A 16,590-nucleotide genomic window follows, 5' to 3' on the forward strand; every position below is an offset into this window, starting at 1 on the left:
AATACATAATTTTGAAATATTTTACTTGAGCATTAATACTGGAAGACTCTGCCAGTCCATACCAAGCAGCACAGCTGAATACCTAGGCCCTTACTGAAGATGACGTGTATAACCTATGGCCTACCAAACCTATACCTAAAAACTTCCAAGTAAGGAGACACGGTAGTCATCTGTTATGGCCTGCTGCTGAGCCTTCAAGTAAAGTAGGTGGTAAGGGTGGCTTTTTTCTAGCTTCTAAACAAAAATGAACAGATGAAGATGTTCTGCCCTTGGTGCTCAGTGGATATGGAGAACAATTGATCTTCACCGTTAATATTAAACTTCATATTATCCTGAATTAGGAACAACTGCAAGGACACCACCCAGTAAACAAAGACTTAAGTTACTGTCTGCTGAGTTAGCCAGCAGCATTGTTTCTATCTTGAGAGATGTTTTCCCACCTTCTTCTTTAATCCAGAAAGATTTTGTAGTTATCTTTTTCTAGATACAAGGGGAACTCTATCCCCCTGATTCTAATCCAGTGAACTGCCCTGATTTCCGCAGCAACGCTGTGACTAAAACTCCCTGGCAAGTAAGTCTGCCTGGCTGGAATATTAGCCCTTCAGGGCCTCTTCTGTGTGCCTGGATGCTTTTCTGTAGTGTTGTTCATTCTGTCTGGTCTCCAGAACGATAACTAGAAAACAGCTCTGTAGTGCTTTAAGAGTGTTACAAAATTTAAGGAGATTCTGCCTGAGCACAGGCCTCATCAGATCTGCAGGGAGAGGGACAATGCCTTAATGGTAGGAAGGTGAAAGGGTAGGGAAGCACCAGAATGCCATGATTTCTAAACATGTATTTTGAATGTGTTAACAGGACTCCATGTGGAAATGCTTTTCCAAGAGAAGTACAATCTGCAGGCCCACTCTCAGAGAATTTGTATGCAGAGAGTTGTGGGCCTGTTGAAAACATATTCCAGTCAGCTGTGGTAGCAGTGATTTTTCTGGGAACTGTTAATATACTTCCAATGCTCAGAGCACACTGAATCCAGCAGATGAGAAAAAGCAGAAATCTGAGGTCTTTCAAAACAAACAAGAAAACCTCCAAAACACAAGATCAGAACTTAATCCACACACAACTGTTTTTCCCTTAGCTTGTAAAACTGAATAGCAAAACGATGCAGTGATTACCAAGGTTTTATTACTCTGAAGAAATAAGTCAGTGAACGTTCAGCCATATTAATAAAGCCCAGTTTGATGCATGAGTCTTGCTCTGGAGGGATTTTTGTACTCTTCCTGATAGTCGTATTTCTCTGTGTTTAGGTCTATTTCTGCCAAAGCAGTGAATGTTGTTGGGCCCCCCCCCGCCATTTTGTGTATACACTATTTTAATGTGGTACATGAAAACATGAAATAATTGACAGGAGATTTCCCAGTCAGTGGCTTATCCACTGACAGTCCACAAAATTACCTGTCTTTACTCACTGTGTGGACTAGATCATTTGTTACAAGAGAGTAATTTATGATTAACAATGACAACGCAGTATTATATCTACTGCTGTGTATTCTTTTAAATCAAAGTCTTTCTACTTCCCCTTCCCTTCTTCCCCTCCCTTTGCTTAAACCTAGCCATAGACAGCTTGAAACATTTAATTCTGCTTTGGACAGCCGAAAAAGTACGAAACAAAAAAAGAGTGATTGAGTGCACCAGGGAGCATCAGCAAAAGAGCAGTGCTAATTGTTGAAGAATAAAAGATAACGGCCAATTTTGTCAGGAAGCATTGACAAGAAAGATAAGTTGGAAGTAATTAAGTGTCTGACATGCTGGAAGTGATGTGTCTGCCAATGGCTCTTTAAATCATCAGGATATGAAATGTGACAGCCATTTATCACTTTTATGAGGCACTGCTGCCTAGCTTTCCTTCGGGAAGCATAGAGGTAGTATGTTCTTTGACCATCTGGCTAAAAAGAGGCATGGATGTATTTCAGGTGCTTCCCATTTTTGGGTGCGTGTTGTCTTGAACTGTGATTATGGTGCATTCTTAGCCTGACTAAATCTGATTTGAGCTCAAGCAATTCTGAGGTCCTATTTCCAAGAGTATTCTACTTGACCTTCCCAGATATCCAAAGTGTGTCTAGGAGCTTGGTTCTTTAGTTGTCAGGAAAGGAAGCTTCCACAGACAGGAGAAATACAGCACTCATTTGAAAATTTTCTGACTTTCATCTGTTCAGAGTACTCCCTTTAATGCTATAGATTTCCTTGTCTCTTACTGATCGACAGGCCTCTCATAGGGGGGGGAAAATACACAATTATTCTGATGATAGCAGGCAAGAAAGGGACATTTCTGAAAGCTCCCTATATCTACAGCAGCATATCCAAAGACCATGAAAAGTCGCTTTGCGTTGCTCTCAGTTGACATGTTTTGCTTTATTAGGTTATGCTGTTTCCATTCCAAATGTTAACTAGTATTAATATTGAACTGTAGGTTGTGTTGTAGCATGCTTAGGTGTTGTGATACTGCTTTGAAAAACTTGCACTTCTTGTTCTCCAGCACCACTAGGGAAAGAGGAGAGCAGAGACTCTCCTCTGAATGAACCAGAGACTGTTCGTAAATAAGCTTTATAAAATAGCAGGAGCTTCATAAAAAGTTTATTTCATCATTAAATTGGGGTTTAGCAAAAGCACTGATCACCAAGCACCAGTCTGGAGACAGAGCCATTTCTGATAGTAAGATTAGGAAACCAATGTGAAATAGAAATGATTTAAGAGAATAACTGTACATCATGTTGCTGAACTGGAGAACCAGGCTCGTGAGTAGCCTATTTGCTTGTGCTTCACAAAATTCAGCTGCCCTTGCAAAGCAAGGTGCCTCACTGGTACAGAATGAGGACTGGTTGTGATAACAGGAGTTTCTGATATGTTCTCGAAAACCAGCAAAAGAGGAGCACCAGTACTGGTTAGTACCAGTGCAGAGGCATTATATGAAACATGAGACTGAAAGTAGGGCTGCAAGCTTTTTGTGAAGTCAGCAGGTGTGTTCCTGGTGACATTTGTCAACTGTGCTAATGATGTAGATTGTTTCCTGGAGCATTAAAATCTCTACTCTGATTTTTAAAGGAGTTGGTGGTCTGTTGAAGAGAAAGGGGAAAAAATCAGTACTGTAAAGCTCTTAATAAGTGCATTTCTCTGTTTGAGAAATGATGCCTTTCAAACTGTTGGCAACTATTATTCTGCCTATGCAGGCTGCTATTTAGAATTGATAATCATATACAATCACTGTTTTGTGTAACAAGTCTTGAGAATATGCGCAGAGAATATGTGTGCATCTATTGTTTTGCAAATATGTAGTCATTGTGTGTCGTATGTAGTCTAATCATTCACTTGAAAGTTTTAAAGAAAAAGGAGGGTGTTCCATTGGTATTTCTAAATTATAGAGCTTGGTATTATCAAGCAGAAGCTCATACCAGCCCGTAATAATGGCCAACTGTGTTAAATGGTCTTTCTCTTCCTGCGTTTTCAGCATTAACAATAAACTGCAACAGCCAGAAGCAGCTGCTGGGGTACTGGAATATGCCATGAAGCACTTTGGGGAGCTGGTGAGTCCTGCTGGATAACTCTCTTCTTCATTTCTTATGTTTTCATGGTTTTTGTAGAGTTGTTTTTTGTGTGTGTGTGTGGTGGTGGTGGTTTTGTTTGGTTTTTTTTTTTTTTCAATCAATCACGTTGAGGTTCTGTGCCCACTTATAATATTGCCTCGTTCATACTGAAGGTGCTTTGCTGCCTATGGGAATGTATACTGTGTACTTAGCTGTATATTGCACACACTGCATACAGGTAAAATAACTGGGGAAGGCTGCAAGAACTTGTGCAGGAACCTGATTTGGAGGAGAATTTAGCAGCTATCATTGACAGTAAATGCAGCTGTGGGAAACTTGCAACTTGACAAAATAAGTCATTTTATTTAGAAGAAGCTGGGAAGGGAGGGAGTAAGTTCCTGTTCTAAGCTTTAAATGCTTGAGGGTTTTTGAGAAACTTCATCAACACCTTCCAGGTAAGGATTTGATGGAAGTTGTGCATCTAGCCTCTCTCATCCGGGAGGCAGGTGAACCTGTCAGGGAGTTCACAGATATTATTTAGAATAGCAGATTAGCCAGTCCCTTGCAATTTTGACTGCTCATAGAAATAAAATAACCCCATTCTGTATTTGTTCTCTGTCTTTCTCTGCGTGACTTACCTTTCTTCCTGTCTTCCTTATAAGCATTTAATTTGTGTTCAGGGACTAAAGCATCTGTGCTCTCCTGCCAGTTCTAGTCTGTTAAAAAGATGATTTTGCAGTCATAATTTTTGCAGTGCCTTAGAGTGATTGGGAAAGGGAAGGCAGCCCTGGAAGCACAGTAGACTAGCCTCTTTCATTAGGAACCACTAGAAAGTGAGAACAGGTATAAGCACAAAATGGTGGAATTCCTCTGGTGTAGGATTATGTGTGGTTTTGACCTAGACTGGAAAAGAAGCCCTTTCTGGGAGAAGTATGGTCTTCAGAACATCTTTGCAGCTTCTTATGATTCCTTGGGTGGATTGAGCAAAGCTCTACGTTACCTAATTCTGACCTCACTCTTTAGCAGTAATGTAGTTCTAGCAGTAAATGTAGTTCAAAACACAGAGTTTGCCACAATAGGCAGTGGAAAGAAAGTAAGAGGACCTGTGAGCTCTACTTACAGGAACTTGAAATATTATGACTGAGCTGAGAAGTTAAGGGGCTAGTATATAAACATCCTAAATGGAACCTTTATATAAAAGGTTTATACTGGTATAATGGTATAATGGTTTATACCGACCCTGCCCACAGGGCTGGGAAAAGAACCTATTCTGCAGCCTATGTCAAGACATGAACTGCCAAGGACTGAGCAGATAAACATTGGCAGGGATAAGCATGGAAAAAATATTAATGCATTTTATTTCTTGAAAATTAGAAACAAAATCTAGAAACAAAGACTGAAGAAAAGTTTGTGCAGCTGATAAGGATCACTGCTTGGCTTACTTTTAAAGTCTTTGTTACAAACCACAGCCTTTCCCTGTGAGGGCTATGATTGGACACCAACATCATACTACCTGCTGTATTAAAAAATGGCCTAGAAGTAGCCAGATGCACAGTGTGCTTTTTGGATTTGTTGGGGGTTTTTTTCCCCAGTTAGTCACTCCATTCCTGAACACAGGACTGTTCTTGTTTAAATGCAAGCATGTGCAACAATGGGAAGTGGAATGTTTTATAGATTTACCCTTTATCCTATTTTGCTCACTCCCCCTCTCCTAAAAGGAAAGCACCAGCTACTGAGCTAGTATTTCAGCGGCACTGCATAGGGGGATGATGTTGGATTGATCCCTCTGGTAAACCTGAATTCATTTCTGTGCAGGTTAAGCAGGTTCCTGGTTTTGCACTAGCTCAAGGCTTTTCTCTGTATTGTAGAAGTCCATGAGGATATTTGGAATGAAAAAGGGCTAAGTGACCACCATAGACACAGATTTTTTGGGGGAAAAGCTGCAGTAGTTAATATAGAATGGTGAATATTAATCCCGCTATTTATTCTGAATTTTTTTTTCCCACCATAGGAAATTCAAGCTACCTGGTATGAAAAACTTCATGAATGGGAAGATGCTCTGGTGGCCTATGACAAGAAGATGGACACAAACAAAGATGATCCTGAGCTGATGCTAGGACGGATGCGTTGCTTGGAAGCCCTTGGTGAATGGTAAGAGGGGAATGCCTGAAGACTGAGGAAATGTTGCCTTTAAAAATGGTGCCTAACTCTTCTCTGGATGCTGTCATCCAAATGAAATTTTTTTTGCCTGAATTTCTATTTACTCCTGCTTGCTTAATAGTTTGAGTATTTCCAGCGACTTCTCACTTTGTTCATTGAAGTCAGAATTGGTAATAACATCTCTAAGCCTTTTGGGACGGGCCATCTGATAAGTTAAGGTCTCCCTGAAAGAGAATCTGCAGTCTTATGGTCAGATCAACCCCATCTGTAACAGAGAAAGAAATTGTAAATAGAGGGGACCTCTCACGAAACATTAACTGGCAGCACTTGTCAAAAACAATCATAAAAGGAGCTTGTTGTGGCCCTCCTTTTTAAGCTCTGATTAAAACATGAGAGTTTTCTGTATTTATTCATGGTCAGCCTGTGCCTATCCAGAATGCATGGTCTTTTGCACAACTGTTAGTGAAATTGTCTGCTTCCCAGTAGTCACCTGGGTGTAAGATTATGCCAAATAAATTACTCCCACTTTACAACCCTTTTGCCCATCTTGTAGATGGCTGCGTTTTTCATTATTACTCTTTTTAGCATTCATTAAGCATTGTCTTTGTGGACATTTGGTATTTCAAACCCAGTGTTAAATGTGTACTGTCAACATGTAACTGATTAGAGTCCGTTTTTGTGAGAGGGTGAGCTGGTAGTGACTTATAGCTTGCTAGTTAACTAGGGGCTTCTGTTTTTCTCCCTGTTCACTTCAATTCAAAGAAGATAATTGGAGAAGGCATCCTGTGCACTGTAGCATGCAGTTCTACCCAGGGGCATATGTGATTTGGTCCAGGTTCCGCCTTGCTACTGAACTTTTCATGTCACTAGAGCTCTCTCCTGATGGGTCCTGACGTGAACCCATGGGATGGCACACAGTAAAGAGATTCCTCTTCAATAAAGTCATTTTACTATTAGAGAAACTGAGCTGTTTGAGAAACCTGATTCTGACAGCATTTTTCTGCCCTTTTTATTTCTAGATGAGGGTGAGGCATATTGGGCATAGCTTTTTCAGTGGGAAAGACAGATCCTCTTACTGAGCGTTTCTCAATCATCTTTTCTAGGAGTAGGCAGTTCCCACCAGGCATTTACGGAATTTCTCCCTCCTGCAGGACATGTATTTGTGTAAAGTGTCCTTTCTGAACCTCCTGCTTCTTCACATATCGGTGACAAATATATTACAAAAGGATGCTTTTCTTCTGTTGGAGCTAGATGTTGTGCATCTGTTGGTAGTCTGTAGTGATGAGAGCAATCACAGTCTCACAAAGATCTGTGTGCTTGCTGTTGTGGAACTGCACTCTGTCTCTATGCATATGTTTTTTACAATTCAGAAGTGCCTTTGCAAAGTGCTGTCTGCTGCCTTGCAACTGACTATAGAGACATCATCCTGAGACTGAGGATTCCATGGTTTGGCTGCTGATATTCTTCAGTAGTGTTCAACTTGACTATTTGTAGTGCTGGAGTCTGGCAGAATATGACAGTTAATCTAGAACTGATACTACGCAGCATCATTATTTCAGTACTCTGTGCAGTGACATTTTGAAAGTACAGCCAAAATATTCTTAGCCATTTTTCTCCTGATGTAGTTATCTCTGCAAGAGCCATACTCCTTCATTAGCATCTGTGAGGTCCTGATTTACTGCTGTTGCTGGGTTTGGCTTGGTTTTGGTGTTTTGGGGGTTTTTTTGTGCGTGTGTGTGTGTTTGGTGTGGTGGGGGGTATTTTTGGGTTTTTTTATTTTTGTTTTTCTCCTGGACCATTAAGCTGTCAGAATGACTGTCTTGCCTGTGGCAGCCCATTGGTTCTGTTTGACTAACTCGTCTTCCTTTTTGGGAGGGGAGAGGATGACAGTAGAGAAGGCAAGTTGGCCTCCCTCGCAGTTGGCAGCTATTCCACTGCTACAGAGTATCCAGCCTGAGAAATTCTGGAACTGCAACACCCACAGTAATTGGTTTGATTAATGGAGCATTCACAGTTGATTTAAAAGAAATAATATAAAAAATCCTGATGCTTCCTCTCCACTGGAGATAAAAGATTCAGATCCCCTCTGAGATCTTGCCGTGATAAGTCTTCATACTAGGTTACAGCAGCATTGATTCTCTAGCTTCTGTCTTCAAACTTGATGATGTGTTTATCCAAAATGTTTGATAGCAGGAGGCATGCACAAGCTATTCAGATCATATGTTCCTTGTACCGACACTTTCAAAAAAATTTAACCATCCCTTTTTTGGTGGTGGTTTGTTTTCTTCTTGGGAATGGTTTTTTTTTTCCTGTATTTGTAGACTGGCATTGACAGTTCAGTTCATAAAGTAGGCATTACTTTATGCCTATGCAAACTTTTGTCTGGATTTGTGTTTTCAAAGCATAGTGTGCCTTTAAATTATTTTCTGATGATAGAGTATTTGTCATCAGACTAGTGGGTCTGAGTTGGACAGAGAAGAAGCCTCTTCTCCACTCTATATAAAAAGAACGATGGGGCTGGTTGTTTTCTTATCTGTGGAAAGTAGTTGTTTAACAAGGCGGAATTCTTAGAAGAGGCTTTTCACTGATCAGAAATTGTGGATTCTTCTTAGGGGGCAGCTCCACCAGCAATGCTGTGAAAAGTGGACACAGGTCAATGATGAAACTCAAGCTAAGATGGCTAGGATGGCTGCTGCTGCTGCCTGGGGTCTAGGTAATGTATGCTTGTGTGGTAGTATATGACAATCCACAATGTGGAAGCACAGATGGTTTAAACTTCAGAACAACAAAATATAAGAAACAGCAAAATCAAAGAACAAAATTATTTACGTTGGGATATGAAGTAAGTGTTATTCAACACTGAAGCCCTTTGGAAAACCTACATTTACATAAGGTCTCCCAGTGTGATCTCAAGTATCAAAGAGACTGCCTTATTGGTCTGAGCAGATATCAGTTGTTTAACTGGTCCCTGGTACTTAGTTTTACATTGAACATAGCTCAGACTTGAAATGAGATTAACGGAATTTCTCGGATTTGTGGCAGACTCTTATTTACAAAACAATATCTGCTGAGCGTTTTGGTAGGTTGTGTCTGCTGAGTAGACAATCTTAAGTGGAGTACATCTATAAATGGTCCAAATATCGGTTATCCTGATAGCCAGATATTTACTAGAGAAGCTTATAAATCACTTGCTGTCTGCCAGGCTTTGCTGAGAAAAAGTAATCTTTTGCTTTGTGGGACACTAATTCATTCAAATGTTCTGGAAATGTCAGCATTTCAACTTTTTCATCACAAGGAATGCAAGAACCTTTTCCATGAGGATAACAATTTGCCTAGAAGAAAAATGCCTATGTTTTTCCTTGTCTATAACTCTTCTGTGTATGTATACATACAGTTTCTGTATATAACACAGACTGTCCCTGCCAAAGACAAGCTGTTGGAGAGCTGACTTAAATGTAGAAGTACCACACAGCATTCAGGCCTAGTCGCTGATGTCCAAGCACTGTAGCATAGTTCTGTTCTTACCTTGCAGAGAAGGCTGTTGTATTACTGAGGATATCTGTGTCTCTGCAGGTCAGTGGGATAGCATGGAAGAATATACCTGCATGATCCCAAGGGACACCCATGATGGTGCTTTCTACAGGGCTGTACTGGCTCTTCATCAGGACCTTTTCTCACTGGCTCAGCAGGTAATTATCTTCCTTGTTGGCTTCCCAATACCTAGTTTAAGATGAACTAGGCTATACTGCTGCATGGAGAGACATGCTGTTTTAAAGCAGTTGGCTATAACCTATTAACTGCCCAATAACCTTTTTTTCTGTTGATGTATTAGGCCTTGGTGATTGAGCTTATCTTGTATTTCCAGAAACACAGCAGTGAATATATGTACAGATAGTAGTGGTCCAGTGCTATAGAGTGCAAGAATGCCTTAGTCATTCTTAAGCTTCTTTATTTTTATGTCTGTTTTCTAGACAGACAGTGCACAAGGATTATCTCAGCAGAGGTTCCATTCTACAAGGCACTGCTTGATAAAAGGCATTCATGGTATAAGACACACAGAAGATTCTTCATGGGTGTTCTGTGCACTTCTGTCTGTTGCAGCTATTTCAGTGAAGTGCTCATATATATCATGTACCAGAACTTTTCCTCTAATTTTTCTGGTAGCAGTGATAAATCTTAAACCTTAGACTGAGATGAGAAATCAAGGCAGGGAATGAGTCTATTAAACAGAGCTATATTGGTATTCTTGTTTGTCACAGAGGAGATTTGCAGAGCGACTTTTTCCTTGCTGTAGATGTGAAGCATGTTGTTTACTTTCCAAGGAAGCTCAAGTACCATTTCTCAGAATTCTGTGCTGGCTTGCCAACTTAGATAAAGGAGTAACTCAGTCTGCTCTGTCAAAACCCATACATAGATTTCTGGGTGATGTGCACAGTAAAATTAGCCAGGCATTCAAAGGGGTAGAGTTTGTGATTAACCTTTAACATTTTGAACAGGAAAAACTATAGATGAGAGATTATATAATGGCTGGAACCAGAGCAGGATTTGTTTCATGCTTGAAGAGCATGTCTTAGTTGGAGGAAGAGAAATGGAATTTGCTGTCCTGTGAAATCCATAAAAACCTGTTGGGTTACGTAAAACAGTGAAAGCTATTTTCTATCATTGTATATTATCAAGGGACATTTCTTGAGGCTTTTTTGTAACCGACTCTCTTACACTAAAATGTGAACTTCTCTTTTCCTCTATAAATGTTATTAACGATGATCTCTACAATGACAACAGGATTAGAAATACTGCAAACTTTGATTTGGTAGAAAGACAAACTTCAGACTGTAGAGGTGATGAATGAATCCTCCTTGACTTCCCCTATACCTGTCCCTGGACACTGTTTTCCTGTCAGTTCTTTCTATTGATAACATCCTTTCGTAGTTCTTGTTGGAGAATGGGAACAATGCCAGCTTTGTTCATGAGATGGAACAGATGAATAGCAGTTCCAACAGTTGACTCTAGATAAAACATACCACCTTTGCCCCAATATCTTGTTCTATTTCAGTGCATTGACAAAGCCAGAGATCTGCTAGATGCTGAGCTGACTGCCATGGCAGGAGAGAGCTACAGTCGAGCCTATGGGGTAAGTGTCTAACTCTCAGCCTTCATTCTCCTCATTGCTGCTTCAGACTGTCTCTAGAAGTTGCATAACATTTCCGAGTAGCGCTTGTATCGAGCATAAGACCTGTGTAGGCCCACAAGCTAAATGGCTCATCAGATAAGAAATACAACTTTGTAGGAGCAGCTTTGGGACAAATTAAACAGTGAAGTGAGCCGCCCACCCCCACCCCAAAGAAATAAGAATTGACATTTAGGAAGTTTGAATCAGCACATCATCTAGATACCAGTATATAGCAGTCTGTCCTTTACCTGTTGGGCAGCATATGTACTTAAGATTTTGATGCCAAAATACTGTTCCTTAATTATAGATTTGTTCTGTAGTGATTGGGATGGAATGTGATTGTTTCCTTCAGGCTATGGTATCCTGCCAGATGCTGTCAGAGCTGGAAGAGGTTATCCAGTATAAACTTGTACCAGAACGCCGTGAGATCATCCGCCAGATCTGGTGGGAAAGACTGCAGGTACATCTATGTAAAGATCAAGGATGGAGATGCTGATGTGCTGGCATGAACAGCTTCCTTTCAAGTCAGTGTGATGGCTCAGCAAATCTTTCCATTTCTCTTTATATCCCAACAGCATATATGCTTACATGGCTGCATGCTGTCTGCTCCTTTGCATTTGTCCTGGTTGTTTGGGCTCTTTTTGGTTAATGTTGCTGAGGTGTCTACTGATGTGACACTTTAGTGCGGTGATTTAAGCCTTGAAATAGATGTGTACAGAATGGAGACGCTAGTAACATCTTCAAGGCTCCTTATCTCAGTGTTGGATCACACCTGGAAATACTGGTTTGGATAAGGCTAGCTTGAACTTTTTACCTGTCTGGCTGCATTTTAAGGAGAAGTGAATTCTCTCACAATGCTGGAAAACTGGACAGAGAATTCACATACTTGTAAAAGATTGTCGTGTTCTTTTTGACCTCTTACAAGAACATTTCCAATTGATTGGTGGCACTTAGGGACATGGCTTAGTGGTGGATTTGGCAGTGTTAGGTTTATGGCTGGACTCGATGATCTTAAAGGTCTTTTCTAACCTAAATGATTCTATGATTCTGTGATTAGCCTTGTCCTCTTAAAAGAGACCTTTAGCAATTCTGCTTTTCCTGTATTTAAAGAGAAGTTTGTGTCTTACTCTAAATGGCAAAAATCCAAAGCACCTCTGAAGATATAATTCAGCCAAATACTTTGAGACTATTTCCTTACAAGAGGCATCCCTACAGTGAAAGTGAACATCATCAGATGAAGTAGTACTTACATACAGGAATACTGTTTAAAGAGGTGATTCCTGCAAGGGAAGGGGTGGAGGGGAAGCATAATTAGGGTAAAATGCTCTCATTATGCCAAATTTTGATACACTGCCTGGAGGAAGAATTTCTCCCTATGCAGAGTTCTTCACTGTGACTGCTACATCTGCCTCCTTATGAAAGGCTGTTGCTGCTGCATATTTTTTAGCTGTTTGGGAAACTGTGACAAAGCTTTTAGTCTCCCATCTGCATTCCTGTCTGGAAAGGCTCAGGAGCATTCCACTGGGGTGGAGAAACTGAGAGTGACAGGAAGTGTAATGTCTGAATACAACTGTTTGTATTCCTGAGAGCAGTACATACAGTTCTTGCACATTTTATAGCTGCTTTTTAATAATCTAAAAATGCCTATTGGATGAGGTTTGTTTGGGTGTTGGGGAACAAGCTTTGCCTAACTTCCCAGCCCTCAATTTTGGGGAAAAAGAAAAAGAGAAAGAAATAGATGCTTTGGTGCTAAGGTGCTTGCTGCCATTGGAATTCTTTTGTTTACCTCAAAACTAAGTCTTATGTCATCTCTGGATCAATACAAACTTCAGAGCATCGCTGTTACCCTGAAATACTTGGCCATTACAGCAAGCGCCATGTATTTGGTTGTTACTGTCCCTTCCACAATTCTACTTCTCTGTAGCATCCTTGAACGTTTGAAATACAGGCTCATCCTGCTCTGACTGATGATGTTGTTGTGCCTCTCCCTTCAGACAGACAAGAACCAGACAATGCTTGCACAAGCAGCATAGGAGTTGGAACTGCAGTTTCTGGCAGAATATCAGTTCAGTCATGCCAGCCTCTAAAAGCAACACATGCAAGGAGAAGAAAAAGGGCAAGAACAAAAATATCTTTCCAACCATTTGGTTTTGTACCATCTCCATATTGAGATTTGTCACTGCTTAAACCAAAAATAGGCTTTAAAACTAGGTTGAGAAGGGTTATGAAACTCTTGACTCGTTTCGGAATTGCACAAAGAGCTTTCCTGATTTTTGGATGCATTTCTGCTTTAGAAGCTTTTCTCCTTTTTCCATTAGAGGATATCGCTAGACTGCAAACACTGAGCTGGCTGCAGAGAATAAGAGTCAAGGACTTAACCTTCTTCACACATTGCAGTGTTAAAGAAATAGCCAGTTAGTTTGTAATGTCGGCCTGCTATGAATTACGGGTACTGAAGTCTCTCCATCTTGGGAAAAGTCCCTTCAGATTCTTAATTAAGGCTCTGTGGAGTAGATTAGAGATAAAACACTAACAAGTTCTCACTTCCTTTCTCTCTCAGGGCTGTCAACGAATTGTGGAAGACTGGCAAAGAATATTGATGGTCCGATCTCTTGTTGTGAATCCTCATGAGGACATGAGAACTTGGCTCAAGTATGCCAGCTTGTGTGGCAAGAGTGGGAGACTGGTGAGCATTATCAAGCTCTACCCTTTTACACCAGGTTTTTAGACGATTGGCTTTGTCATGCTGCTTCAACCTTGAGCATTTCCAAATGCTTTCATTGCCCAAGTGGGATGGATCCTCCTCTGAGGAGGAGACTCATCAGAAATTGTTGAAATGCTAAAATTGTAACCAGCGTAGAGTTCATGCTTGTAGGCACGGTTATTTTCGTGGGACTTGTATTATGCCTCAGAGCCAATTTTTTGTTGCATGCTATACCTGAAAGCTCTTATGCAGCACTGGTAATTATTAATAATAGCTCGCTTTGCTAAAGCGCACTCTGTCAAATCTAGAATGTGATGTTGTTATCGTTGAACATTACAATCCTATTTCGACATTCACCGCAAGATTTATTACCAAAAATAATTGAAACGGAGACTTCACACTCTCCACTGGCTTCTGAAATGAGAATCTAACGTTCTGATCCCAATGAAGACATATGGTTTATCACATGGTATTCTTATGAGTCCAGGGAGTGGTAAAAAGGCTGCTATGGTCCATGTTTTATCTGGAGGGTTGGAGGTATTTTTTAGTGGCGGGCACTTCTGCAGTCAATATGAAATGGAGGTAAGAATGAGCTTGTTTTAACCTGCTTTTTATCTTTGCAACTTTCTCTAGGCTTTGGCCCATAAGACACTTGTCCTGCTCTTGGGAGTAGATCCATCTCGACAGCTGGATCACCCACTGCCAACAGTACATCCCCAAGTGACTTATGCATACATGAAACACATGTGGAAGAGCGCCCGTAAGGTACAAAAGAACATAGTACTCTCTGTGTTTCATTGCTCAGGTTTCGTGCGGTGGCATGCATGTTAGCTCTTCATAATCCCCACAGAACAAAGTCAATGCTGAAGGTTCGAAGGTTTTATTTTTGCTCAGCTAAAAAAGAGTAACTAATCCCTTTCCTTATTGTTATTCAGAAGGTAAGCTTTTGAAATTTTCTTTTAAAACTCTGTAGTAACAGAGAAGACCTGGCCCTAATTTTATTTCCTACGTGGAAAGATTATTTTTGCTAAACCAGTATCAGGTACCCAAGGGATGCAGCCAAGATTAATGGTCAATAGTAGCTCTTCTGTCCTCACCAGGATTTTACTGTGTAGGCTTGGTACTTGACTTTTCGCCCACTGTTCCGATTGCTGGGTCTCCGTGCTGTACCTATGGTCAGGGTTACATGCTGAAAGAGTAAGGGTTTTTTATTACCAGTTTTAGAAAAATATCCTGAACAGTTTGTACTTAGTTGCTGAGCAGAACTGACTTTTATTAAGGACATTATTGAAAATTTCTAACTGAAAGACAGCTGAAAAGTACATAGGGTTTTGTCATGGGAACAATTTGGCTCCAAAGAGCCTAGGGTGAATGTTTTTGACATTGCAACACAGGGAGAATTTACATAATCAAATCCACTAAGCTCCAGACTGGATAACTTATCTTTTTTTTAATATACATTAAAGCCTCCATTTATTCTCATATTCTGCCACATCTTTTTTATTTTTCCTGTCTTTGGGATTGCCAGCACTGAAGCAGAGCCATTGCTGTGGGAACATTGCCATGACCTAACTATTTTTTATTTGAATTTAAAAAACAGAAGGAGCTGCTGATGAAGCCCTGTTCTATTGGCTTTGTAAAACAGTGTAATGGTCTCTTACTTTCTTCAGTAAATGACCTGAGAAGTATATGGGTCTTCTCTGCCTGCCTCTTCGAAAGTGGACTTTTCTGTGTTAGACCTGTGATAAAGAAATAGACAGACAAGGTGCAGGAAGCTGGTGCAGTTGTAGAAAGAAGAATGAAAGAAGGCACAAAGATTAAGGGGATGGGGGAAGAGAATGTATCTAAAATAAACTGATGCAAGAATATGTGGAGCCCATGAAGACAGGAAAAAAAAAGATTAGAAAAGCAGCAAAGATGAGAAGGAGGAACAGATGTGGTTAGAATCACCTCCTCTTGCTCGTTGAATGATTTATTATTTAAATACGGTACATAAGCTCTGTGCTTAGGGTTTTGGGTTTTTTTCTTCTTCTTTCTAACACATTAAAACTGGGTGTTGTTTACAGTGCTGAGGGAGAAATACTTTACCCAAGGTAGCACTAATCCTAGACCTGCATGCAAGTCTCAGCCCTTTCTCTGAGCACTCTTCTGCTGGAAGGGCTGACGCAATGATTCAGTCCTTTGTGGCACTCGGAAAGTAGGTGCTTATTTTTTAAATTCGTGATTAAAGGTGCAGCTCTGTGGCTACGTTAGGGTACAGTAGAGTTTGCAGTCTGGAGTGAGACTTAAGTGTTTGTTTATACCAAACACTGAAAGTGTTTAGGGAATTCTCCTGGTACCAGGAGCATTACATGGTTGGGTGTATCCTTATGTCCTGTCTGAGTGACTATCATTAACTAAATAATACATAGTTATACCTATGTAGACCAGAGTTTTACATAACTGTGTGTGTTCACTTCATTTGGTATCCTAAGTAATAAGCTACTAAGGTAGGCTGGTATGGTAGGAGATGACCATTTTCTCTAGCTGAGGAGTTCAAGGTTGCTTGGTTGACCTAAAATGTTTTCCTTACCGCTGTTTTGGCACTTGCCAGATCCAGCAGGAAAAAAACTGGCATCTAGATGGAAACCAGCCACGTAATACTTGCAGAGCTGCGCAACAATCTTTTCTTAAACAACAGATAAAAACATGGATAAGTAAACCCTATTGCATTTCTTCTGACAAGGACCTTTGGCAGCAGCTGCACTCTACAGACATATGCCATAACAAGGCTGCATACAAACTTAGGAATTCAGTTGTTACAGAAAACATTGCTTTCGGACTTAAGTGCTCTGCCTGTCAGTTTATGGTGATCAGTTTTCAATATTAATGGCAACTGAAGAGCAGATTGTTGGGTGTGTCTAGATATGAGAGGGGCACATAACTGTTCGGCAATATCTTTTTGTCTATTTTTGACAAATGTCTGGTATAACAGCATAACTATT

At 40.4% G+C, this 16,590-nt stretch overlaps 1 protein-coding gene across 4 annotated transcripts in view; it reads left to right on the top strand.

Moving 5' to 3' along the window:
• Positions 1–16,590, top strand: part of MTOR (mechanistic target of rapamycin kinase) — a 68,131-nt gene that overhangs the window by 33,686 nt on the left and 17,855 nt on the right. For all 4 annotated transcript variants that reach the window (XM_075520197.1, XM_075520198.1, XM_075520199.1 and 1 more), the window contains 8 exons: positions 3,497–3,572; positions 5,584–5,723; positions 8,345–8,445; positions 9,306–9,421; positions 10,786–10,863; positions 11,255–11,362; positions 13,463–13,588; positions 14,240–14,371. In XM_075520197.1, the coding sequence (XP_075376312.1) occupies positions 3,497–3,572; positions 5,584–5,723; positions 8,345–8,445; positions 9,306–9,421; positions 10,786–10,863; positions 11,255–11,362; positions 13,463–13,588; positions 14,240–14,371 (877 nt within the window). The remainder of the gene's footprint in view (positions 1–3,496; positions 3,573–5,583; positions 5,724–8,344; positions 8,446–9,305; positions 9,422–10,785; positions 10,864–11,254; positions 11,363–13,462; positions 13,589–14,239; positions 14,372–16,590) is intronic.

This window comes from Mycteria americana, chromosome 18, assembly GCF_035582795.1.
Source record: "Mycteria americana isolate JAX WOST 10 ecotype Jacksonville Zoo and Gardens chromosome 18, USCA_MyAme_1.0, whole genome shotgun sequence".
NCBI lineage: Eukaryota > Metazoa > Chordata > Aves > Ciconiiformes > Ciconiidae > Mycteria > Mycteria americana.